This window comes from Neltuma alba, unplaced genomic scaffold, assembly GCF_004799145.2.
Source record: "Neltuma alba isolate B1F8T4 unplaced genomic scaffold, ASM479914v2 tig00012548_pilon, whole genome shotgun sequence".
Lineage (NCBI taxonomy): Eukaryota > Viridiplantae > Streptophyta > Magnoliopsida > Fabales > Fabaceae > Neltuma > Neltuma alba.
Genome location: NW_021637009.1, coordinates 12,903 through 39,235, shown reverse-complemented (window position 1 = coordinate 39,235; position 26,333 = coordinate 12,903). Strand labels below are relative to the sequence as shown.

Sequence of the window (26,333 nt, the reverse complement as noted above, 5' to 3'; positions counted from 1 at the left end):
TACCATAATTCTAAACAAGCACGGAATTTTATTCTTATTTTTTTTTACATTTAGATTTTAGTTCTTATTATTTCAATTATCCTGCGATTTACTCCATGAATCAACAATTATACTGGGATAGATTCTTAGTATCCTTTTAAACTAAATCTTATCCACTTCTTGTTTAATCAAAATGCTTCTTCTTCTTTGTTTTTTTTTTCGAACATGACTAATACCACAAGATGTTAGATTAAATTTGTTAAATTCAATAATTATGGGGATCACAATTAATTAATTAATGAAAATATTTAATTTTATTTTAAACAATTGGTCTACATAATAGTTCTTCCAAAGGTTTTTTTTTTTTTCCGTATTCATATGTACTTGAACTTGAGATCTTATATTTAAGTGATCGAAGCCTCTTTCAATAAGACCAACACCTATTAATTCTTTTTTTAAATAAAAGGATTGATTTTATAAAATGAAGAAAATCATAAACCTATTCCTACTCACAAGAAGACAGAAAAAATGTTCCAATTATACCTTTCAAGAGATTCCCATCAAAATATTCAATCGGCCTTGAATCCTAAGTTAGCGGGAGACATAATCACAAGTGGCGATAGCTTGCTTTAAATATGGTTTATGTGAACTTCAAATTTTCAAAAATAAAATAAAATATATCTATTTTTTAATGAAATTGAAAAAAATAGGTATACATTTTTGTTTATTCACCTGTAAAAGTAAAAAAGATTATGTTGGGAGAGTTACCTTTATCGAACCCAATAATATTTGAATATGATTTTTCAATATCACACATGTCAGATATATGTGAAATTAAAAAGACAATGATGTTATATTTCAAGGAAGAGATAATGTGCTTAAATAACCCAAAAGTATACACGAAAGAATACCTCGTACTCAGGAGTTTTTTTTCTTGCATTTATATGCTTTGAAAGTTTTATTTCTTAGGCCCATAACTGTTATCCGCTTTTAAGTTTAACTATTTAAAATATTAGTCAAACAACATAATTTAACAATCAAATTTAATGACAACTAATAACCAGGGTATTTTGCTATGAAATAAAATTTTTAAGACATATAAGAGCAAAAAAAAATTCAGATGTTGAGTGTTTTTTCGTGGATACTTTCAAAATATTTAAGTATCTTATCCCTTTCAAGAATATCACGTTTATATTTGTAACAAAATAATTGAAAAAAAAATTCTAAAATATAGCAATACTTTATTTATTAAAGTGAATTTATTTATAATAATCATGCTAATTATCAAATAATAAATCAGTGTTCGAGTGATATTTTGTTTGGGGGGTGACTTGAACATAAGGGGTGAGGCAAACTTGGCTTGAAAGAATTGAGAAGAAAGTAACGTTTCCAAAGGCCAACTAAATTAAACCAATAAACATCAAGAGAACTAATAATGGGGAGATAACGTATTTATTAGTCAATGTATGTGGTACAATTTCAATTCTGCTTTTGTGTTTTAGGGTGAAAGGTAAGTTTTAATCAGCTCTAAGTTCCTACTTTCTAGTAGTGCCCAAAACCTACTTTCTGATATATCATTCTTTTTTTCTTATCATAACCAACGCATCCTGACAATTGATAACCCTTTTTTAAAGTGAAAAGTATGTTTAGAATTTTAGATGTCTTAAAGTTAAATTATTTTCATTTTTTATTTTTTATTTTAAAACATGTGCATTATAGATAAATGTAATTATTATTGTCAGCTTAAAAATGCTTATTATTGATGTTTAAAAAGTAATTAAAAAAATGAAATCCAGGCCATGAAAACAATTCCCTCTTAAGGTGCAGTAGAAAATCTGCCATAAAACTTGGCTTGGATGGAGGTAAAAATGGGAGAAAAATAAGAGGGAGAATACTATGAGGGACAACTTCTAAAAATAGTAAGAAAATTTACTAATTTTTGGGAGTATTTCTTCTTAGTATTTTTTCCTCTGTAGTTTTCTCCTCATCCAACTTAAGGGGTAATGTTGAAAAGGGTCAAAGTTATTCAAATTAAATTAACCATAAATGAATATAAAAATCTGTAAACATTGAAGGTTTTCGGGAAAATTTATGAAAAACATAATGATATATTTGTTTTATACTATTAATTTATACTAAAGCTCAAGTTTAAATAATAATTTTTCTTGAACCATGGAAAAAAGGACGCAGTACTGATTTTTGACTCTTCTTTTTGTCCAAGAAAAAGAAGAAGAAGAAAGAAAATGGTAACAAAATTACATGCCTAAAAAACTTCCGGACTAGGATTCTTTGCGTTGAAAATCCGTAGTTTCCAGATGTAATACTACCTCCTGTCCCTAGTATAAGAGTTTGTTTAACTTTTATTTTGGTTTTAAATATAAAATTCTAAGCTATTTTATCTCTTATATTCATCTAGTTTTTACAAGATAGTCTTTATAATAATAGTAGTTCTATCTAATACACTTAATCAACAAGGATATTTTAAAAAAATATATATTTATTGCAAATAATTAACAAACAACACATATTTATTATAATTAATTAATTTAACTAATTTTTTATTCTATTAAATTAGTCAACTAGTTCTTATATTAAAATAATAGCTGTAATATTATCACTTTAAAAAAATAATGCCCATCGTAATTTACTGGACCGCATAAGGCCATAACGAGTCCAATGTTTTTCTTTTACTTTTTCTTTTTCTTTTTCCCTATAATGCACGTGAATTATTGCTCCAAACTCCCAGGTGAAGTGCTCAGGAGCGGTGAAGTTATAAATATGCAAGCCCAAAAAGGTTGTTCAGTGCAAGATCGAGCCCAACAGTGGCCCATCATGGAGTGGGGCCCTTTTTGATGTGGGCCCATGTTCGATGTAAGTTTGATCGGATCCTTCTAACAGCATGAGCTGAAAGACAAATGTGTTATGGGTTGATCGGACCCATGTTCGCTGGAAGTTTGAATTTTAACTGAGAAAAGTGTTAAAATTTAGGTCCTAATAGTGTTTCAGACGTGACGAAGTGTGTAACCAAATTTATTATGAGTAGAGTGTGTTAAAATTGCATTTGAAAAATGCTCCAAAATTACCATGTTATGGAAAAACTTCAGTTTACAAATAGTTAACAGTTTAATCTGATTTATAATCAAGTTTTTATTTTTTTTAATTAGATTCTTATAGTTTCATTTAATTTTTAATCAGGTCTTTTTTTCCTTTTATCAATCACATGAAACTACGGAAATCTTATTAAATATCAAATAAAACTATATGAAAATATGATAAAATGAAAAGACAATAAAAATATGATTAAAAATTAAATAAAACTAAAAAAAAATCAATGTTCTCAACTTAAAAAATTTCATGTGGTGTATTCTATCATTGACCAAAAGAAAAACAATGCTAGAACTTTTGATAAGAACAAAATCTAATCACACTTGTTAGTAGAGCACTATACCAACTCCGATTCATTTAAATTATCACTGCTTTTGTGTTTTTGCCATTAATTACCACTACTTTTGTGCAGAGCCAAGGAACAAATAATCAATTATTATTATATTAGTGCAGTCTATTTATGATGAATCATAAAGTTGTTTCACCAAGGCATTTATAACACGTTGCTAATTAAACCACAACAATCACAAATATTTAAAAATTAAAAGCATCTTAAATTTAAAAAAAAAAAACACAAAGAAATAGCAATGTTGGAGGTGGCATCTTACTCACAAGATAATGAATTAATGCATAGGAGGACCACCTCGGACTGTTATGTTAATATTAATCAATAATTACCACTTTCTTTCATTTTCTTGAAGCTTTTGTTATTTTAATTTGTTTTTCCAAGTAACAATGGAACAAGTGTTTGGGGGACCATAGACTTTGCTTTACGCAAAGTTCAGCATCCCCAGTTTCTTGAGGTGATGAAAAATATTGGAGCTTGTTTATGGTTTAATGGCCCCAACATTATGGAGAGTTGTGATTAAAAATTGCTAATCATGGAAATGCCAAGTTTAAAGAATAAAAAGAGGGATGGATTTGGAGTAATCATGTATAGTAATTAAGAATGCGTTGATGGGAGAAGCCAAAGCAAACAAAAAGCTAAAATTTTGGTTTAAAGTAGCACTGTGAACAAAAAACCTTATCTTTTACTTCTCTATTCTCTTCTAACTTAGTTCCCACTTGGAACTTTAAAAATTAAAAACATTAAGCCTAGAGTATATGTTTCACCTCTTAATTTTAAAAAGTATATTTTTAATTATTTAATCTCAAAATTATTAATAAAAAATGATAATATTAAGATCTTACATATTAATAAAACATTTCAAATGCTAACATGTCAAGTTAATTTTCTAAATAAGTATGATTGTTACAAAAAAAATCGTTATTTAAGACTAACAGTTTTAGGATCAAAAGACTAAGACTATTTTTTTAAAATTTAAAGAACCAAATTAAAACTTTGTATAAAGTTAAATAACTAAATATATAATTTTGAAAAACATTAAATAACTAAATATATATTTTTTCAAAACATTAAATATTACAAAGAATCACACCTCCTCGTCATGAAATTTTTACCCATTATCTCTTAAGGGGATCTTATCTTGAATTATATGATTAGCTATAGTTCTTCTAGAAATTTGCTAAGGGATCCAGTGAAAGTAACAGGTTTCAAGAAGATTCATGTCATAACAAATTACAGTCTTATTTTCCTTCAAATGTCTTTATAGAAGATATTATTGTTTTGTAAGTTATTGTTTATATGTTTCAAATAATATTTTTTCTTTTTGAAATCTGATGCTCTTTTTTTTTAAAAAAAAAAAGGGGGTTACTCCTTTGGTCTTTAATATAAAATCTAATTGTTAAGTTGATTTTGATCTTAAATATAAGACACATATCTCATATTTCTCAATTTTCCTAAATTATCTCTATAGATACTCTCTCACCATAATCAGTAAAAGAGGAGAGAGGATATTAAGAATGATTATGGTGTTTTAGAAAAAAATATCATATTTCATATTTCTTATTAATAATTAACTTACTTAACTTCCTTAATCTAATCAAATTAGTTAAATAGATCTTATATTAAGTACTGGAGAAGTTTTTTTATTGTTATTTACTAAAAAAATTTTCAGGGAGAACTGAAGAGATATGCTCATTAAAATTTTATTGGTGAAAAGAGCATGATAAATAGAAAATACTGATAATCTGTAAATTTTGTACCCATAGAACACTGATACTCTGATTTAGATCTCACCAATAAAATTGTTAATGAAGGGTTTTTCCCAATTTCCCCATACTTTTTACCATTCTGACAGCTATAGTTGTTGGTAAATTAATTTTCAGCATTAATTTTTCTTGCGTCTCATTAAGTCTTCAAGCTTTGATTTGTACCTGTAAGTACACGCATGATTTTAATTATATTGGTAATTTACTAATGTTCTGCCATGTATTCTATACATTTTTACTTTTGGATAAGAAGATCGAGATGAGAAAACTTTTGTAATTATTAATTTCATATCTAAAAATAAAAAAGAAAATATATACTGGCTTTTTATTAATTGGTATTGGAGCTTCTTTTTTTTTTTTATGGAAAACCTAGCTCTAGTCTTGGGGCTATTTCTGACATTGGTGACCATTAAGAGCCTCTATGCATAAAACCTATTTTTTGTTTACCTAAAAAGATTTTAAAAAAAAAAAGAAGGAGAAGGGCCAGTTAAGCTTAAAAAGAAGGGAGGGTAGTATATTGAATTTTAATGAAAAAAATACAATACTACAAAAGTCAACGTGCATGGTAGATCCATAGTACTCCTCCGGTCCTTATTATAAGACCCAATTTGACTTTTTTTGTCCTAATTATAAGACCCAATCCATTTTCTCTCTTATATTTATGTATTTTTTTTCAAGATAATCCTTCTAATAATGATAGTTTAAGCCAATATACTTAATTAGCAAGGATATTTTAGGAATAACAACACTTATTTATTATAAATAACAACTTAACTTACTTCCTTAATCTCCTCAAATAAGTCAATTGGGTTTTATAATTAGGACCGAAGGAGTATAACGAGAAAACTTTTATTATATATAATTAAATCTCAATATGTTGATTTTACCAATATGAAAAATTATTAATATTTAATTTTTTTATAGTTTTCAAAGAATTTTTCTGACATTTTTTAACATTATTTTGATCAATTTTTGGTATTTTCTGCAGGAACCAGTAATTGCTTCTTTAGCTTGTTTTGAAACTTTGAAAGAAAAGTGCCCTACTTTAGAAGGCAACTTTCGATACTTCCTTTTGGGTAGCCTAGTTTCTTCCTTTTGAGAACTTTCGGGTCAAAAACTGGTTCAATAGTTGATCCCAATTTCTTTTTTTAAACAAAAAAGTGTTACTCCAACATATTATTATTATTTATTATTATTATTATTATTAACGATTTAACTGAAAATAAGCACCTTAGGATATAACTTTTCTGTTTTAAATAAGTATTTAAAAAATAAACAGGCTACTCCTATTATGTACTACTATTAAAATCAACCAAATTAATTACAGGTTAATGTCTGGCTATGTGCTAATTTATATCAATGGTCAACTTTATATAATCAAATCATAGGAAAAAATAGATGGCAAAAAAAAATCATAGGAAAAGAATAGAAAATGCATTGAATTGAATTGATTGTCTATCAGATACATATAAAATTATCAATTGTAGCAATTAATACAAATTATAAATGGGATTTAATTTAAAGCAATTAATGTGAAAATCCATCGTATCAAAAAAAAGAGTGAAAATCCATTGAATTGAATTGATTGTCAACCAAATACATATAAATTATAGCAATTAATACTAATTATAAATGGGATTTAATTTAAAGCAATTAATGTGAACATGAAGCAATCAAAGTAATTAATATAATTAATTTAAATTATATTACTTTGCCACATACAGTAGAAGCATAATTATTTTCAAACAATGTGTCAATAACTATTACTTTTATATTAGGTTTAGTTACTTAGTGCTTGTTTGGATTAGCAGTGAACAACTGTGATTTTAGATAATCGTGAATTTTATAAGTGATACTGACTATACGTGACACTTGTTAATCATAATTTCTGTTTGGATATTTTCTTTATAAATGATTTTAAGAATTGTGATTATGTTTGGTTTTTTCATTTATTAAAATGACTTATGGATGTATAATTATTAAAAAAGGCATGAAGTTAATAAAGTTGTTTACATTTTCATAATTATTATATTTAATAATAAATTTTATTAAATATAATTTAATAAATTACATGAATATTTAGATATTATTTTTATTTTAAAATTTTATTATTTAAAATAACTTACAAATAAAGAAGGAAACATATCTTTTGATTGCTTGATTGATTCGAAAAGACGAGACGATGGCCTCTTAAAAAAAACTCTAAAGTGGTTTAGGTTGAAAAATTCTAGGCAAAATATGCGGAGATAATATTTGAGAAGAGATTTTTAGAAGAATGTGGGAGGGTAGATTGGAGAAAATTTAGTTGCTAAAGATTGATCAGGATTTTTGAAACTCATAAGCTACTCCTTGTTAAATTAAAAAAACACAAAGAAATAGCAATGTTGGAGGTGGCATCTTACTCACAAAATAATGAATTAATGCATAGGACCACCTCGGATTGTTGTGTTAATATTAATCAATAATTACCACTTTCTTTCATTTTCTTGAAGCTTTTGTTATTTTGTTTTTCCAAGTAACAATAGAACAGGTGTTTGGGGGACCATAGACTTTGCTTTACACAAAATTCAGCATCCCCACCAATTTCTCGAGGTGATGAAAATATTGGAGCTTGTTTATAGTTTAATGGCCCAACATTATGGAGAATTGTGATTAAAAATGGCTAATCACGGGAATGCCAAGTTTAAAGAATAAAAAGAGGGATGGATTTGGAGTAATCATATACAGTATTTAAGAATGTGTTGATGGGAGAAGCCAAAGCAAACAAAAGGCTAAAATTTTGGTTTAAAGTAGCACTGTGAACCAAAAACCTTATCTTCTACTTCTCCATTCTCTTCTAATTTAGTTCCCACGTGACTCATATGATCCCCCTCCTTAGAATTTTAAAGATTAAAAACAATAAAGCTAGAGTGTACGTTTCACCCTTAATTTTAAAAAATATATTTTTTATCTCTTAATCCCAAAATTATTAACAGAAAATAATGATATTGAGATCTTGAATATTGATAAAACATTCTTATCAAGTTTAATTTGCTAAATAAGCATGATTGTTACAAAAAAAAATCACCATTTAAAACTAATAATTTTAGGGTCAGAAAACTAAAATATTTTTTAAATTTAAGGGATCAAATTAAAATATTATATAAAGTTAAATGAGTATATACATTTGCAAAACATTAAATAACTAAATCTATACTTTTGCAAAACATTAAATATTACAAAGAATCACACTTCCTCATCATGAAATCTTTGCCTATTATCTCTTAAAGGGGATCTTATCTTGAATAATACAATCAGTTATAGTTCTTCTAGAAATTTGCCAAGGATCCAGTGAAAGTAACTGGTTTCAAGAAGATTCATTATCATAACAAATTACTCCATCCGTCCTTTATTATAAGATTCTTTTAACTAATTATGCGATTTAAAAAATTAGTAAAATTAGTTAAAATAATGAATATAATAGCAAATACTAATTTTTTTCAAACATACTCCTATATATAAATGGGTAAAATGTGAGAAAGTATAGTAGATAAATAAAAAAAGAGAATTTATTAATACATCAAATTAGAGATAAAATGAGTAATAATATATTAAATGTTCAGATAAACTCAAAAACGATTTTATAAAAAAGGATAGACCTATTCAAAAAATTAAATCTTATAATAAGGGACGGAACAGTACAGTCTTTTTTTCATTCAATGTCTTTATAGAAGACATTATTGTTCCTTTCCGATGTATCAAAAAAAAAAAAGAAGACATTATTGTTTTTACTAACATTTTTTAAGTTATCGTTTATATGTTTCAAATAATATTTTTTTTCTTTTTCAACTTTGATGCTCTTTTTTTCCAAAAAAGGGGTTTAATTATTTTGTATCTTTTTATTGTTATTTATTGAAAAAGTTTCAGGGAGAACTGCTCATTAAAAATTTTATTGGTGAAAAGAACATGATAAATAGAAAATACTGATAACCTGTAAATTTTGTACCCATAATATACTGATACTCTGATTTAGATCTCACCAATAAATTTGTTAATAAAGGCTTTTTCCCAATTTTCCCATACTTTTTTACCATCCTGACTGCTATAGTTGTTAGCAAATTAACTTTCAGCATTAATTTTTCTTGCGTTTCATTAAGTATTCAAGCTTTGATTTGTACCCGTAAGTGCTTGCATGATTTTAGTTATATCGGTAATTTACTAATGTTTTGTCATGTATTCTATACATTTTTACTTTTGGATAAGATGGGGATGAGAAAACTTTTGCAATTATTAATTTCATATCTAAAATAAAAAAGAGAAAATATATACTGGCTTTTTATTAATTGGTATTGGAGCTCCTTTAAGGAAAGCCTTGCTCTAGTCTTGGGGCTATTTCTGACATTGGCGACCATTAAGAGCCTATATATAAATGAGTAGGCTATAGGCTAGTCCATCCACCCATTGCTCAGCCCTAGTGCAAAGTAGATCCATAGGATAATAGACCAACTTTTATTATATATAATTATATCTCAATATGTTGATTTTTTAAAGAATTTTTTACATTTTTTTTAATGTTATTTTGGTCAAGTTTTGGTATTTTCTGCAGGAACCAGTAATTGCTTCTTTAGCTTGTTTTGGAACTTTGAAAGAAAAGTGTCCTACTTTAGAAGGCATCTTTCGAAACTTCCTTTTGGGCAGAGAAACTTTCAGGTCAAAACTTGGTCTAATGGTCGATCCCAATTTCTTTTTTAAAACAAAAAAGTGTTACTGCAACATTATTATTATTATTATTATTATTATTATTATTATTATTATTAAAAACGATTTAATTGAAAATAAGCACCTTGGTATTTAGGCTAAATGATACATCTGGTCTTATAATTTTTTATAAGGTTTTAATTTAGTCTTTTAACTTTAAAAAGTATATTTTTAGTCTTTTAATCTTAAAATTTTTTTTTAAAAAAATGAAATGAAGATCTTAAATATTAATAAAATATTTTCAAATGCTAACATATTAAGTTTAATTTTCAAAATATTTGTGATTGTTACAAAAAAAATCATCATTGATCTAATGATTTTAGAGTTAAAAGACCACATGTTTTTTTTTTTTTTTAAAGTTAAGGGACTAAATTGAAACCTTATTCAAAGTTAAATGATCAAATATATATTTTAGGCTAGTATTTAAGCTAAGGATATAACTTCTCTGTTTTAAATAAGTATTTAAAAATAAACACGTTGCTCCTATTATGTATTAAAATTAACCAAATTAATTACAGGTTAATGTCTGGCTATGTACTAATTTATATCAATGGTCAACTTTTATAATCAAATGATGGAAAAAAAATAGATGGCAAAAAAAAAATCATAGAAAAAAAAATAGAAAATGCATTGAATTGAATTGAATTGTTGTCTATCAAATACATATAAAATTATAAATTGTAGCAATTAATACAAATTATAAATTATAAATGGGATTTTATTAAAGCAATTAATGTGAAAATGCATTGAATTGAATTGATTTCTACCGTTACATATAAATTATAGCAATTAATACAAATTATAAATTATAATGGGATTTAATTCAAAGCAATTAATGTGAACCTGAAGCATCAAAGTAATTAATATGATTAATTGAAATTATATCACTTTGCCACACACAGTTAGAAGCATAATTATTTTCAAACCAATGGGTCAATAACTATTATTTTATATTATGTCCAGTTACTTTATCTATTATGTTAAAATTCTCATTATACATAGTCATGTATTTTAATTTTTTTCATATGAATTATAACTAAGTGCTATTAATGCTAAGTACTCCTCCGGTCCTTAATATAGAAACCAATTTTTAAATTAGTTTTGGTCTTAAATATAAGACCCTTTATCATATTTATCAATTTTATCTAAATTACCTCTATGAATACTCCCTCAACCATAATCAAGTAGAAGAGGGAGAGGAGGTATTAAGAAAGATGATTATGGTATTTTAGGAAAAAATATGTCACTTTTCTTATAATTAACTAACTTAACCCAACTTTCTTAATCTAATCAAATAGTTAAATGAATATTATATTAAGGATCGGAGGAGTATAATTAAAGAACTTGACATAATAAATATAAGAAACTTGATACAAATTTATCTTATTTTTATTCTTAAGAATGTATTCTAAAAACCAAACGAAAAAAAAAGTGCTGAATAGTCCAATAATGCTTGAATCTCCCCTGGTAATATGGAATCCCAATTTTCTGTTTTGACCAAATATATGGAATCCATCATCCCATCCCAAATGGATATACTAAAACAAGTAAAATGTCTTATTCCGAAAAAGAAAAAAAAAGGCAAAATACATGGGGGAGAGAGAGAGAGAGAGCAAGTTGCTGGCTTTTTTAAATATATTAGTTCAAATGATAAAAAAAAAAATATTAGTTCAGAAGTCTGAACAGATCGGAAACCTTAAAATAAATAAAGACCAAATCCCCGTACACCCCCTATATTTAGCCTCGTCTGTTATGCCAGTTTCAAAGCACTTACCATCTTCTCTCTGCTCTGTCTCTCCCTCTGCGTCTGTGAGGTCCCGGGAAGCTCCGTTTAAGAGCTCAGCCATGGTTGCCGCCGAAGTAATGCCCGAGACAAACTTCAGAGTGTCTCTCTAATGGCAAAGGACCACACTTTGTCTTCACCCAGAAGGTATTCTTTTCATTTCTTCTCTCTGTTCATACCTGCTCTGTTTCCCCGTTTGAAGCATCGCCGAACAGAACCAAGAGAACTAACTGAAACTCACCGAACAAATCTTGTTTTTTCTACAGATTGGAAGGAAAAGTGGCTATAGTGACCGGAGGAGCGAGAGGAATAGGGGAAGCAGCGGTAAGGCTGTTCGTGAAGCAAGGAGCTAAAGTTGTGATCGCCGACGTTGAAGACGCACTCGGATCTTTACTTGCAGAGGCATTATCTCCTTCAGCCACGTTCTTCCACTGTGATGTCAGCTCCGAAGAAGACGTGGAAAGCTTAGTGAAATCCACAATCTCTCGGTACGGCCAGCTCGATATAATCTTCAACAATGCCGGGATGTTAGGAAACCAGTCAAAGAACAAGAGCATCGTCAACTTCGACTCCGACGAGTTCGACCGAGTCATGCGAGTGAACGTGAAGGGTGTGGCTCGGGAATCAAGCACGCGGCGAGAGTGATGATTCCCCGGCTATCTGGGTGCATCATATCGACGTCGAGCGTCGCCGGAGTCATGGGAGGACTCGGTCCTCATGCTTACACAGCTTCAAAGCACGCCATAGTTGGGCTCACGAAGAACACAGCTTGTGAGCTGGGGAAATATGGGATTCGGGTTAACTGTATATCGCCATTCGGGGTGGCGACTTCGATGCTGGTGAATGCGTGGAGAAGCGGAGACGACGGAGAAGATGAAGCAAGTCTGAACTTTGGGTTGCCGGTGGAAGAGGAAGTGGAGAAGATGGAGGAGTTCGTGAGAGGATTGGCGAATTTGAAAGGGACGACGTTGAAGGCGAAGGATATTGCAGAAGCTGCACTTTATCTCGCGAGTGATGAATCAAAGTATGTAAGTGGCCATAATCTGGTGGTTGATGGTGGAATCACCACTTCAAGAAATTGTGTTGGCCTCTAATCTTAGTTTTGATTAATTTAGCTTTGGATTAGACCTATCTTTAGTTGTAATATATGCTTTCAATTATTACTTTATATATAGCTCTCTGCTATCTTCCCCCTAAGAGGGAAATATTCACTGTGGTTTTAGTTGGTCATGTTTTATTTTTATAGTTGTGGTTCAACATGTAGAGGACTTGTTTAGGATGTTGATCTTTTGGTATTGTACTTTTTTGTTTTGCTTTTATGAATATTATTTACATTTATGCTGTTATGACGAAATTTATTTTTCATTTCAGATTACTGAAAACATCTTCTTTTTTTTTTTAATAAACAACAAAAAACATATTAATCATCCTTATATATTTTATTCCTTTCGGTTCTAAATATAAAACCTATTTTTTTAGTAGAACTTACATTAAAAAATAGGTTTTATATTTCAGATCGGAGAAATATTATATTCCATGCTTGACGTTTTTAAGGCAATTATACAAGTTCTTTGGACGTTAAACTGAGTTGGAATGTATAACATTGTTTATAGTTTTATAAATTCTTTAATAAATGCGTTAGTTTGATAAGTGAATCTCCATCCATTCTGCTCAACCAAAAAAAAAAGTGAATCTCCAATTTTAAATATTTTCATTATCATGATTATTTCTATAATACTGACACGCCCATATCCGGCCCGTTTGATGATTTTAGGAAAAATATGTAAAATAGTTTCTATTTGTTTTCTTTTTAAATTTGGAAAGGAGTCCAAACTGATCCCGTGGGAATAAAACCTTCCACCTCTTTTATGTAAGTAGACTACCTTGCCATTAAGACAATGCACCATTGTTATTTGAAAATTTTATTGATTAGAACAACGTTATATGTTTTTGTATAAAGAAAGTATTCGTACTCCAGTACACGAATTTAGATGTTTATGGCTAATAAAATTTTTAAATAAGGACTTTTTACTGATTTTCACTTGATTTTATACATTCTAGTCCCCCTATTCATAAGAGCTTAACAGTACCTTTGGTACTTGATATAAGTATTAGATAATAAATTTGTGGACATTAAAAAAAAAAGTTAAATTAGTTTGTAATAAATATGTTTTAATTTACTAAAAATTATTTTATTTAATTATGCGCATTAAAACTATCTATTGATTAGTAACCCTTTTGATATGTGTAATCAATATGATACTTAAATAAAAAATTATTACCATAAATTTGAGAGGTAAAGCAATTAGAATTTTATATTTAGAATCAAGATAAGTAATATTTAAGATTGGAGGTAATAATTCTACTAATTATCTTTAAAACTTGTATATAGTACAGAGAAAAATACGCGATGTTTTTTTTTCCCTCATCACAAGGTTCAAATCTTTTATCTTAAGAAAAAAATTAAGTATCTTTCACTTAATTTTCCACCTAGTCCAACTACTAATCAATAATCATACAAATAAAGATGGAAGTAATATTTTAGCATAAACCCGCTGACGGGAATAAAGCTTGGATCTTGAAATGATACGGATCTAATTAGGTAGGGAAAGTACAATGAATTAGAGAGATTAATAATATGCCATGCCATCTGAACTTTAATTAAAAAAAAATGAACACAGTGATTAATGGCGCAAAAAGACAATGATATGGTATTAAAAGTTTAATGGAGGAACTGAATAGATGCAGCTAATAAAAATTGAGCTGTCTTGTATCAATCAATTTCATTCCCTTCGTTTAGAAAAAGTCAAACAGCCTTTACTTTTAACTCTATTCTTGCCTGACTAGTTCAAGCATATTCTAGATATAAATTATTTATACGACAAAGTCTTATTTCTAAATATAAGTTATTTGTAATATATTTAATGTTTATTTTTTAATTTTAATTTTATTTAATTTTTATTGAAAGTAGAGAAAGAAATGAGAAATATGAAAATAATTTGTAAATTTACTATGAGAGAGATTTTTTAATAAAAACAAAATTGAAAAATTTTGTCAATTTAATGGTACATTTTTTGATATGTCAAAATATGTTACAAGTGATGATAATCAGACTGATACTTCTTTTTATCTACTATATAAACAATTTCAATTAATTCATCATAATAAAAGAACTGCGATAAGAACTCATTAAGTATATTTTAAATTGAATTTTTTTAATTTTACTCATATTAAATGAGGTGGAAAAAAAATAATTACATGCATTTAAGCATTGGTAAGGGAAACAGAATTAAAAATAAATAATAATTATTCTCTGAGCAGGTAACTTATATTTTAAATTAAATTATTACTCTAAGAATGATTTATATTATGAATTGGAATGGAGTGTGAGATTTTAAACCTTAAAAACCACTCCTCTAGCCCTATTTACAAGACAGAAAAAAAATATTTTTTGTCTTATTTATAAGTCATTTTATTAAATTTTCATCATGAATGTACTATATTGTCCTTCATTTATCATATGTATATAATTATTTTTTTGAAAGACGTATATATTAAATAGAGGTAAAGTTAAAAATTTGCTATATGTTAATAAAGAGTTAATACAATTTAAGATTTTTTTTTATTTGTATAAAATATGTTGGAAGTACCTTATAAATAGGACAAGAGAAGTAGAATCAGTTATGAAGTGTATAGTGGCTTGAGACCCATACGTTGAGAATTGAGGTGATCATGTTACTGAGCTGGACCGAGGCGTGCTTGGCTAATTAAGAGCTAAGAGGGTTTAATAATTAGGGAGCCGCCGAGGGTTAGTGTTGAAGTTAATTAGGCTTTGATCAATTAAGGGGGTCAATGTCAGCAATGATCAATTAATGAAAGTGGCCTTAATTAGTTGTGACTTGTGAGCTTTGACTTTTGACTCATCATTCTCAACCTCGTTCGATGATTCTATTTTTAAATTAATTATATATTTATATTTATCATCGTTTTCCCGGCACCCTGATCCCGTATCTTGTCTTGGACCACACGCCGACACCCCCCATTTTTTCAATTATTTACAGCCATAAATTAATATTACCGATAAGTATTTAAATACTTAGAAAGTATATCACTTAGCATCTAAAGATTTTTTAGTTTTTATATGTCTTAAAAATTTATTTTCATGACAAAAAACACTGGTTGTTATCTATTGTTAAGTTTAACCATTAAATTATACTCCCTCCGTTCCTTATTATAAGAGACAAATAACCGAAGTACGTTGATCAAAAAAACAGTTAAAATTAGTTAAGAACAATTAATGTGTAAAAAGTATAACTTTTCCAAAAATGCCCTCATTAATAAGGAAGAGAGCATGAGAGAGAATAATAAATTATTAAAAGAAAGAGAAGTGAGAGGGAGAGAGAGTGTGAGTTGGAGATAATAAATATGGGTAAAATAGTAAATCAACACAAAAAGTAGAGAAACTTGTAAGTGTCTCTTATATATAGGAACATGCCATAAGCATCAAATGTCTCTTATAATAAGGAACGAGGGAGTATAGTTTAACAAATACTTTTAATGATCAAACTTAACGACGAATAAATGTTCAATGCAGAAATGCTATGAATAAAGAGCCAAAAATTTCAGATACTGAGTGCTCTTTTGTGTATACTTTTAGAGTATTTAATCACTTTATCCCTTAATATTATTTCTGATCTTTAATATAAGAACTAGTTTGATATTTAATTTGGTTTTAAATATAAGATCTCAATATATTTTGTTTATTATATTTATCTATTTTTTCAATATAATCTTTATAGTAGTTGCAACTTACGCATATTAAAATTTCATTAAATGGTAGTTTCAATATACATAATTGGTAAGATTATTTTAAAAAGACAATATCTATTTATTATAAGTAATTTATTTAAATTAGTCCATTTATTTTTATATTAATGACTGGGGCTACTAATCAATAACAAAACTTGAGTTCGGGTTAGTCCCATCTTCTGTGATTTTGTTCCCCAAATGAGTGGGTATAATCGTAAAGCTGGTTTTCCTACTCATTTCCTGTGTCGTCGCTTTTTCGTAAATAAGAATATATTATACAAAAAGACAATTCATTTACCATCACCTTTGGTCCTATTGTGTTCTAACCCCCATATACTAACTCTCTCCTTAATATAAAATTAGGTAATTAATTTAAAAATATTAATAAAATTAGTTAAGTTAGTTATTTATAATAAATGTGTGTGTTGGCTTCACTAAGCTATCATATTAATCATGTGTATTAGAAATAACATTTGATAGGAATCATTTAATGTGTACAATCAATAAGGATATTTTAAAAAAAATTATAAATTTGACAAACAGAATGTGTTGAGATATTATATTTAGAACTAAACTAACTCAAAATTAGCTCTTATATTAAAAATGACAATACTCCACCCGAATACTCCTGGCCTAGTGGTGACTGGCTAGGCCACAAGTGAGGCGAGTCTCTGCTCTTTGAGAGCGGGGGTTCGAATCCTCACTTGTTAAAAAGGGTACAGGGGAGGGTTTTACTTGTCGCCCGGCCCGAATCCGGACTAGTCGATCGCTCGGGTACAACTGGCCCAAAGAGGCTGGGGCCCAGAAAAGGCGCGGTTGGATACCGGATAGTTTATATCAAAAAAAAAAAATGACAATACTCCCTCCAGTTCATAGTATAAGATATTAGTTTTTTTGCCAACCATAATACAAGACATTAGTTAAACTTTTTCACAAACACAAGAAATGTTAGATGAGTTATTGAATGTGTTTTAAATGGACAAAATTACTTATTTTATCTTTATTAAAGAATGTGGTTGTAAAATTCTTTTATCTCTTTCCCGCATTAAAAACACTTTTTTATAATAAGGGATAAAAGTGAAGAATTATAATTAATTATCATATCAATTTTTATATTTTAAACCAAATTTTTTTTCAAAAAACTTTTAATATTTTTTTATTAGGCATAAGTATATTTTTATTGAATGCAATTTTGTTTAGATACTATGGAGCACTCACTGAATGTAGACACTTTTTCCAATAAGAATTTAAACACTGATACGTCATCAGTAAGTAAAACTATGGGATATTTGGATAAAATTCAAATCATGATTTTAAAAGTTATTTTATGGTATAAAAAGTAAATATGTGGAGAAGTTTATCTCGATTTACAGAAAAATACTTTTTAAAAACATTTTTTTTTCAAATGCCAAATGCCCCCTAACTCATTAAGCCAACCCTGTTGGTGACTTCTTTTATTTTCGACTTGGAGTATACTGATAAAACCCAATTTTTATACATTTTATCCTACATTAATTTAGGATTTAAATGATAATTTTGAGCTTAATTAGACTTTTTATGCATTATTGAATAAATTGGTTGATTTTTGGATTTTGCATAAAAATTGAGATTTTGGATTGAAAATATGAATATTTTGTGCTTTCCTATTTTTGACTTGGAATTAATTTTTCCTATTTCTTTGAAAACAAGTCTCATATTTTTAGAAACATTATTTTTAGAAAGTTTTGCACTTTCTTGCCTAATTTTGTGCAGATTTAATATTTAATTTTTGATTATATTTGGATATAATCTACATTAATGGATGCACTTAAATTCTTGTAGGTCAAGAAAGGGGCACATAGGAAATCCAATGATGCAAGATTGTTTCTTGGAATCTAAGCACGATCCAATGGCTAATGTCAAATATTCACGCCAAAAGGGACCTCCTTTCCATTCTCCATGGAGGACGCACGGATACCATTCACCCACCGCCAAATCATACCTTTTAATCCTTCTCCATTCAACGCGAACGTACATCATTTTTGAACGCCAACTCTCTCCTCCCCCTCGTTCACGTCAAGCCTCTCACCGCCTTTGAATAGCCTATGATACATTCTCAAATCATTGGGAATTCAGTATCTTGAATACCTCTCTTCACTACCACGCCAAGGACGCACGCCACTGTTCTTCAATTTCCTCACCAACATGGCCGTTCTCCACGTCATTAAGCTTGGAGGAGGAGATATTTTGATGGCAGCTTAAGCTTATAGGGAGGCAACTTGGGAGGAGCATGAAGGAGACTTGAGCCTTGGGCTAGCACTTGAAGACCACAAGGGAGTGATGTTCCATTTATCTTTTTAATTCAAGGACTTGAATTTATTTAGTTTTAAATAATTTTAAGTTGTAATTTTGTGAGACAATTTAGTTCTAGATTGTCATCTTTATGCTTGGATTGGATTGATATTTGGATTTTATTTGTGTTGAGACACTTGTTGGAATTTATGTTTAGAACCTTTGCATTGTTAATTGAATTTATAATTGAGTTTTCATTATGAGTTTAATTATCAATGTGGTTTGAATTGCAAAATTTGGGTTCTTTTGCCTCTTAATTGTTTAATTAAGTTGGTTAATTGTCTAATTGTTTAATTGGATAATTTCAAACATAATTTCCAGAATTAATTGGGTTATTTTTCATTGGTTTTAATAAGCTTAATTAACCAACCTTATACTGTTATGAGTTCTCTAATAGTTTAAGGGCTTTTGAAATTGAGGGTTCCCTTTGTTTCAAGTAAGTAATTAAGTCTATTAATTCCACTCTCTTATCACTTCCCTTTGGTCTAATTAACTGATTAAGGTTATGAAAGTTAAATCCATGCGAATCCTAAGTTGTCCCCTCTACCTTACTTGAAGAGAACTTCTCCATTTTTACTTGTTAACTCTCTTTGCTTTCTGATTAATTTTCTTTATTCATTATTTTTATTTTTATTTTCTTTCAAAAAAACCCCCCAAAAATTGCATTGCATTTATTTAGTTTAATTTAATTTTCATATAGATTTTAGGATATTTGCATTTTCCATTTAGAATTAGAATTTTGCATTTTAGTTTAGGTCCAATTTATTTTATTTTTTTTATCACCTAAATTTTTACCTAAAGAAACCCATAACTTGCTCCTTGGAAGTAATGACCTAGGTCGACCCTAAACTACAAATTAATTGGGACCTAGTTTAATTGAGTGCTTTAACGACAAAAAGGCATCATCATATACCATTCTGTTTCTTATTATAGGTAACTTGTATTCTAAAAGTTTGTTTCAAAATATAAATCACTTGTAGTATAATTAATAATTTTTTTTAATTTTATCTCTATTAATTTAATAAAAATTAATTAATTAAAGTATGAAGTAATAGCTCATTGAAACACGTTCCTTTCTCTCTCTCTTTAACTTTTTATTTCCTATACAATCCATCCTTTTCCTCCCCTCTCTCTCAACTTTGAATAAGGATAAATTTAAAAAAATAGATTAATTTAATGTATTTTTTGATTTGTGAATTTAGAATATAAATGATTTATAATAAGAAACATACTGGTATAATGCAAAGACGGAAATAGCGAGACAGAATAGTACAAGTGTACAACTAATCCGCCACACAAGGTTGAAATTTGGTATAGTGATTTGCCGGCAGGTCAAGTCAATAGAGAGAGGAGAGAGAGAGGCGCAGATTTCAAAACACTGTGGGGATGGCAGAGGAAGCTGTCGATGGTCAAGCCTTAGGAGGGGATGAGTTGTAAGGCTATACCTAAGTCATTTCTTCTAAAATTATTAGATAAAAAGCATTGGACAGAGACAGTGTTTAAAATAAATATATGAATTGTAGAATCCACGTTCAAACTTTACTCAAATGTCGAAGCTGTCAAAGATCGCGTGAATCATTTGTTAATAATATTAATTTAGGGTTTGATACAACCTCAATTTGACAGACTAGAAAGGTTAAGAATATCGAACACGAAACTGCTGCGCCCACGTGCACAAGCGACGCTACTTTGCCCTACTAACCCTAATTTGGTGTCAATTAAACCAGCATTTTGACAAACTGCTGCTTTAATTGTTTACATAGATTAATATAAATGGTTGAAGTTTGAGAATTGAGACAACCAGTTTTAACCAAATTTGACACTGTTCTGTTATATGTAGAATTTATCTCCTATATCTTCATATATATGATAGTTACTCACCATGACACTAAAATTGTTTGTTTAATTGCCAATAAACTGTAGTATGCGGTTTTATGTGAATCTTTTTTTTTTTAAATCATATACAAAATTTATATATGAATTTTATTTGTGTGAGTGTGTTAAAGAAAGAAAGCCTTTTGATATGCCTATTTCTTTTTGTAGACAAACGTTTTATTTAAGATGTGTATTGTATCATTAGACGTGTCTCATGCCTCATCGTGATCAGTAAAAAAGAGTGGTTATCAAAGGAGAAGTGACTCGTTCTTGAAGTGTTTAAGTCTTATAAAATAGAACCAAAATGAAACCACAAAAGTAGAAAGATGAAGACAAGAGAATGAGATTGCTTTTGTATTTCTTCACTTGCATTACAACACAAATGACATGCCCTATTTATAGGCATAGTCTTACAAATAGGTTACAATTGTTCTTAAATGACAAATAGTGGATAATCAATCCCATGAATGTGAATGGAGGTGAGTTACAAGAGTGAATGGGTAGTGGAAGAGTAATGGGTAGTGGAGGAGTAATGGATGGTGGAGGTAGTGGAAGTTACTTGGAGAAGATGAAGAGGAAGGGGTAAATGGACATCCACACAATATTCATAACACTCCCCCTTGGATGTCCATTATACAAATATGTGCCTCGTTAAAAAACTTCAACTAGGAAAAACCCTATGGGATAAAAACCTAGAAGAAGAAAAAGAGTACACATTTATTGATATGTTATTCAGTGCTGCCTCATTAAAAACCTTACTAGGAAAAACCCAATGGGATAAAAACCATAGTCAAGGAAAAAAGAGTACAGCATGTGTTAACTCCCCCTCTTGGTAATATCAGTTGATATCTCTGAGTCTACGACATCCGATATCATGAACAAGCTTTTCAAATGTTGTACAAGGAAGTGACTTGGTGAACAAATCTGCTAGATTTTCATTGGAACGGATTTGTCGGACGCCGATTTCACCATCCTTTTGAAGATCATGAGTGAAGAAGAATTTTGGCGAAATATGTTTTGTTCTATCTCCTTTGATGTACCCTTCCTTTAGTTGAGCAATACATGCAGTATTATCTTCATATATAATTGTCGGGATCATTTTGCTGGAAGACAAGCCACAAGTGGTTCGTATGTGATGTATTATCGATCTTAACCATACACATTCTCTACTTGCTTCATGTATTGCAAGAATTTCTGCATGATTAGATGATGTGACTGATATGGTTTGTTTCATAGAACGCCATGAAATGGCTGTACCACCATATGTGAACAAATAGCCTGTTTGTGATCTACCGACATGTGGATCAGACAAGAATCCAGCATCTGCATAACCAATGAGGTTAGTTTTGGGTACATTTGAGTAGAACAACCCCATGTCCATAGTACCCCTGAGGTAACGAAGAACGTGCTTAACTCCATTCCAATGTCTTCGTGTTGGTGACGAGCTATACCTTGCTAGTAGGTTAACAGCAAATGATATATCAGGTCGTGTGTGACTAGCAAGATACATGAGTGCACCAATTGCACTAAGGTATGGTACTTCTGGACCAAGTAGTTCTTCATCATTTTCTTGAGGTCTAAAAGGATCCTTATCTTTCTCCAAAGACCTTACAACCATCGGAGTACATAATGGATGTGATTTATCCATATAAAAACGCTTTAAGACCTTTCTTGTATAGGTTTCTTGATACAAAAAGATCCCATTTCTTGAATATTCAATTTGCAATCCAAGACAAAATTTTGTTCTTCCCAAGTCCTTCATTTCAAATTCTTTCTTTAAGCAACCCATAGCTTTTGCAAGCTCTTCAGGAGTTCCAATGATATTTATGTCATCAACATAAACCGCAATTATCGCAAACTCATTTCCAGATCTTTTCATAAAAATACATGGGCAAATTGGATCATTCTTGTATCCCTCATCTGACAGATATTTGCTTAAACGGTTATACCACATACGCCCTGATTGCTTCAATCCATACAAAGATTTATTTAACTTAATTGAGTATTGCTCTCGAGAACTTGAATTGTATGCTTCCGGCAACTTCAATCCTTCAGGGAGTTTCATATAAATATCATTGTCAAGTGAGCCGTATAAATAGGCTGTAACAACATCCATCAGACGCAAATCGAGTCCTTCTTTTACTGCCAGACTTATTAAATATCGGAAAGTAGTTGCATCCACCACTGGTGAGTATGTTTCTTCAAAATCGATACCAGGTCTTTGTGTAAATCCTTGGGCAACAAGGCGTGCCTTATGTCTTACAATTTCACCATTTTCATTTCTTTTTCTCACAAAAACCCATTTGTATCCGACTGGTTTTACATCTGCAGGTGTATGGACTACAGGTCCAAACACTTTTCGCTTTTCCAGTGAATTCAATTCAGCCTCAATTGCATCTTTCCATTTTGGTCAATCTTTTCTTTGTTTACATTCACTAATAGACTTTGGTTCATGATCCTCATCATCATTCATCACATCAAGCGCTATATTATATGCAAAAATATCATCAACATTGACTTCATTTTGATCCCATCGTATTCCATTCATAACATAATTTATTGAGATCTCATCATTTTCGCACATTTCAGGTAGTTGATTTTCTTTTGGAATTGAGACATTAGCATTATCTAATGACTCCTCTTGAATTGCAATTCTTTCTTGATTATCCTCGACTTGGCCATCTACATTTTTAGCTCCTTTTCTCTTTCGAGGATTTTTATCTTTGGAACCAATGGGCCTGCCACGCTTCATGCGTGCTTTAGATTCATTTACAATAGCAGGTTGTCCAACAGGGACATCAATTTTGATAGGAGCATTAGCAGCTGGAACATGTGATTTGGTCACTTTCTTTGGGTCAGTAAATGCGTCTGGCAACTGATTAGCTAACCTTTGTAAATGAATTATCTTTTGAACTTCTAGTTCACATTGTTTTGTACGAGGATCAAGTTGAGATAATGAAATTTCCTTCCAACTAATCTCTTTTTCCAACTGCTTCTTTTCTCCCCCTAATGTTGGAAATTTTGATTCATCAAAATGACAATCGGCAAATCGAGCCGTAAATAAATCTCCTGTTGATGGTTCTAGATATTTTATTATAGAAGGAGATTCATATCCAACATATATTCCCATCCTTCTTTGGGGACCCATCTTAGTACGTTGTGGTGGAGCAATAGGAACATATACTGTACTCCCAAAAATTCTTAGATGGGAGATATTAGGTTCCTGACCAAAAACCAATTGTAAAGGGGAGGACTTGAGATAACTTGTTGGCCTGATACGAATTAGTGTTGTTGCATGCAAAATTGCATGTCCCCAAGCATAATTTGGGAGATTTGATCTCATCAGTAATGGTCTTGCAATTAATTGTAGTCGTTTAATTAATGATTCTGCAAGTCCATTTTGTGTATGAACATGTGCTACAGGATGTTCAATATCAATTCCAAGAGACATACAATACTCATTGAAAGCTTGTGAAGTAAATTCACCAGCATTATTCAAACGTATTCTTTTGATTGGATAATCAGGAAAATGTGCTCTTAATCTAATTAGTTGAGCAAGCAACCTTGCAAATGCTAGGTTTCGAGAGGATAATAAGCAAACATGTGACCACCTTGTTGATGCATCAATTAAAACCATGAAATATCTAAATGGTCCACATGGTGGGTGTATCGGTCCACAAATATCCCCTTGTATACGTTCTAGAAATGTGAGAGACTCACTTTCTATTTTTGCTGGTGATGGTCGAATGATTAACTTTCCTTTAGAACATGCAGCACATGAGAAAACATGTGATTGTGGAATCTGTTGACTTTTCAGTGAATGTCCACATGAATTCTCAATTATTTTTCGCATCATAATAGTCCCGGGATGGCCTAACCGGTCATGCCAAATGTTAAATTTATTCTCACTTGTAAACTTCTGGTTTACAATAGCATGTGTTTCAATTGTGCTAATACGTGTGTAGTATAAGCCTGAAGAAAAGGCAGGTAATTTTTCTAGAATGCATTTCTTATCAGAAATTAAGTTTGTGATAACCAAGTATTCTTGATTTCCTTCATTTATTGTTTCAATATGATATCCATTTCTGCGGATATCCTTGAAGCTCAATAAATTTCTATTAGACTTGGTAGAGTAAAATGCATTATCAATATATAATTTTGTTCCTTCAGGTAGTAATACATCAGCTCTTCCAGAGCCTTCAATCAGATTTATACTTCCAGATATAGTCTGAACATTGGCTTCTCGCATTACCAGAGAAGAGAAATATTTCTCATTTCTGAGTATTGTGTGAGTTGTTGCACTATCAACGAGACACAAATCTTCATTATTGATGTCAATAATGGTCATTCTTCATGAAAAAAACATAGGAAAAGATTAAAAAGAAAACATTATTAATAAAAGAAAATATAATTTTATCATGAATAAAAACTCATAATTATATTTATTTTGGGGGTAATAACCTTACAAGTACAGAATTTATTGTGGTAGGTGAAAGAGCACACTTATAAGCAAAACATGAAAATATGCTTAATTATAGAAACTCAATTACATCAAGATGACTCATTTTTTAACACTTCCATCACCAATTAAGTGATCAATTCTTCCATCAGGATCGGCAAAGAAATCAGCAACATCCAAGTGAGTAACATCCATGTTGCCATAATCAGAATCGCCTTCTTCTCCTACAAAATTTGTTTCCACCTTTGGCTCTTTGCCTTTATTTTTATTCTTATTCTTATTTTTCAGCGATTCTTGGTAGAGGTCAACCAAATGCTTTGGCGTACGACAGGTACGAGACCAATGACCCTTGCCACCACAACGATAACAAAGATTTTCAACATGATTATTATTTCCACTAGATTCTTTTTGGTGATGCTCATCATTATTTGCCCACTTCTGGTGGGAACGACCGCCTCCACGACCACAGCCACGTCCACGGCCACGACCACGACCCCGTCCACGTCCACGACCATGGCCACGGGTTGATTCAGTTGCCACTACATTCACTTCTGGGAATGGAGTGGAGCCAGTAGGACGGGATTCATGATTCCTCATTAAAAGCTCATTATTTTGCTCAGCCACAAGCAAGCAAGAAATTAATTCAGAATATTTTTTGAAACCTTTCTCACGGTATTGCTGCTGCAGGAGCACATTGGATGCATGAAATGTGGAAAATGTTTTTTCTAACATATCTTCATCAGTAATCTTTTCTCCACATAATTTCAGTTGAGAACTAATTCTAAACATTGCAGAATTATATTCGATCACAGATTTAAAGTCTTGTAAACGTAAATGCATCCAGTCATAACGAGCTTTAGGAAGGATTACAGTTTTCTGATGGTCATACCTTTCCTTTAAATTGTTCCAAAGAACAAGTGGATCTTTTACGGTCAAATATTCAATCTTGAGCCCCTCATGCAAATGGTGACGTAAAAAGATCATGGCTTTGGCTTTATCTTGGTTGGATGCTTGGTTGCCTTCCTTGATTGTGTCTCCTAGACCATTGGCATTTAGATGGATTTCCGCATCTAATATCCATGATAAATAATTCTTTCCAGTAATGTCAAGAGCCACAAACTCAAGTTTCGTGAGATTTGACAT

General features: G+C 30.2%; 2 protein-coding genes across 2 annotated transcripts; one reads left to right on the top strand and one right to left on the bottom strand.

Annotated features, from left to right (window-relative positions):
- The first annotated feature begins 11,813 nt into the window (after positions 1 to 11,813).
- LOC114728547 (short-chain dehydrogenase reductase 2a-like) lies at positions 11,814 to 12,909 on the top strand. Its single transcript, XM_028915457.1, is given in 3 exon segments — positions 11,814 to 11,863; positions 11,983 to 12,332; positions 12,335 to 12,909. Coding segments are annotated over 3 exon segments (861 nt in total). The 5' UTR covers positions 11,814 to 11,828; the 3' UTR covers positions 12,811 to 12,909.
- A 12,383-nt stretch (positions 12,910 to 25,292) lies between these two features.
- LOC114728549 (uncharacterized) lies at positions 25,293 to 26,333 on the bottom strand. Its single transcript, XM_028915459.1, has one exon. The coding sequence runs from the start codon at positions 26,331 to 26,333 to the stop codon at positions 25,293 to 25,295; it is 1,041 nt and encodes a 346-aa protein (XP_028771292.1).

Bases quoted from the DNA above. Each gene is read 5' to 3' on its own strand.
- LOC114728549 (XM_028915459.1), bottom strand. From the start codon at position 26,333: ATGTCAAATCTCACGAAACTTGAGTTTGTGGCTCTTGACATTACTGGA.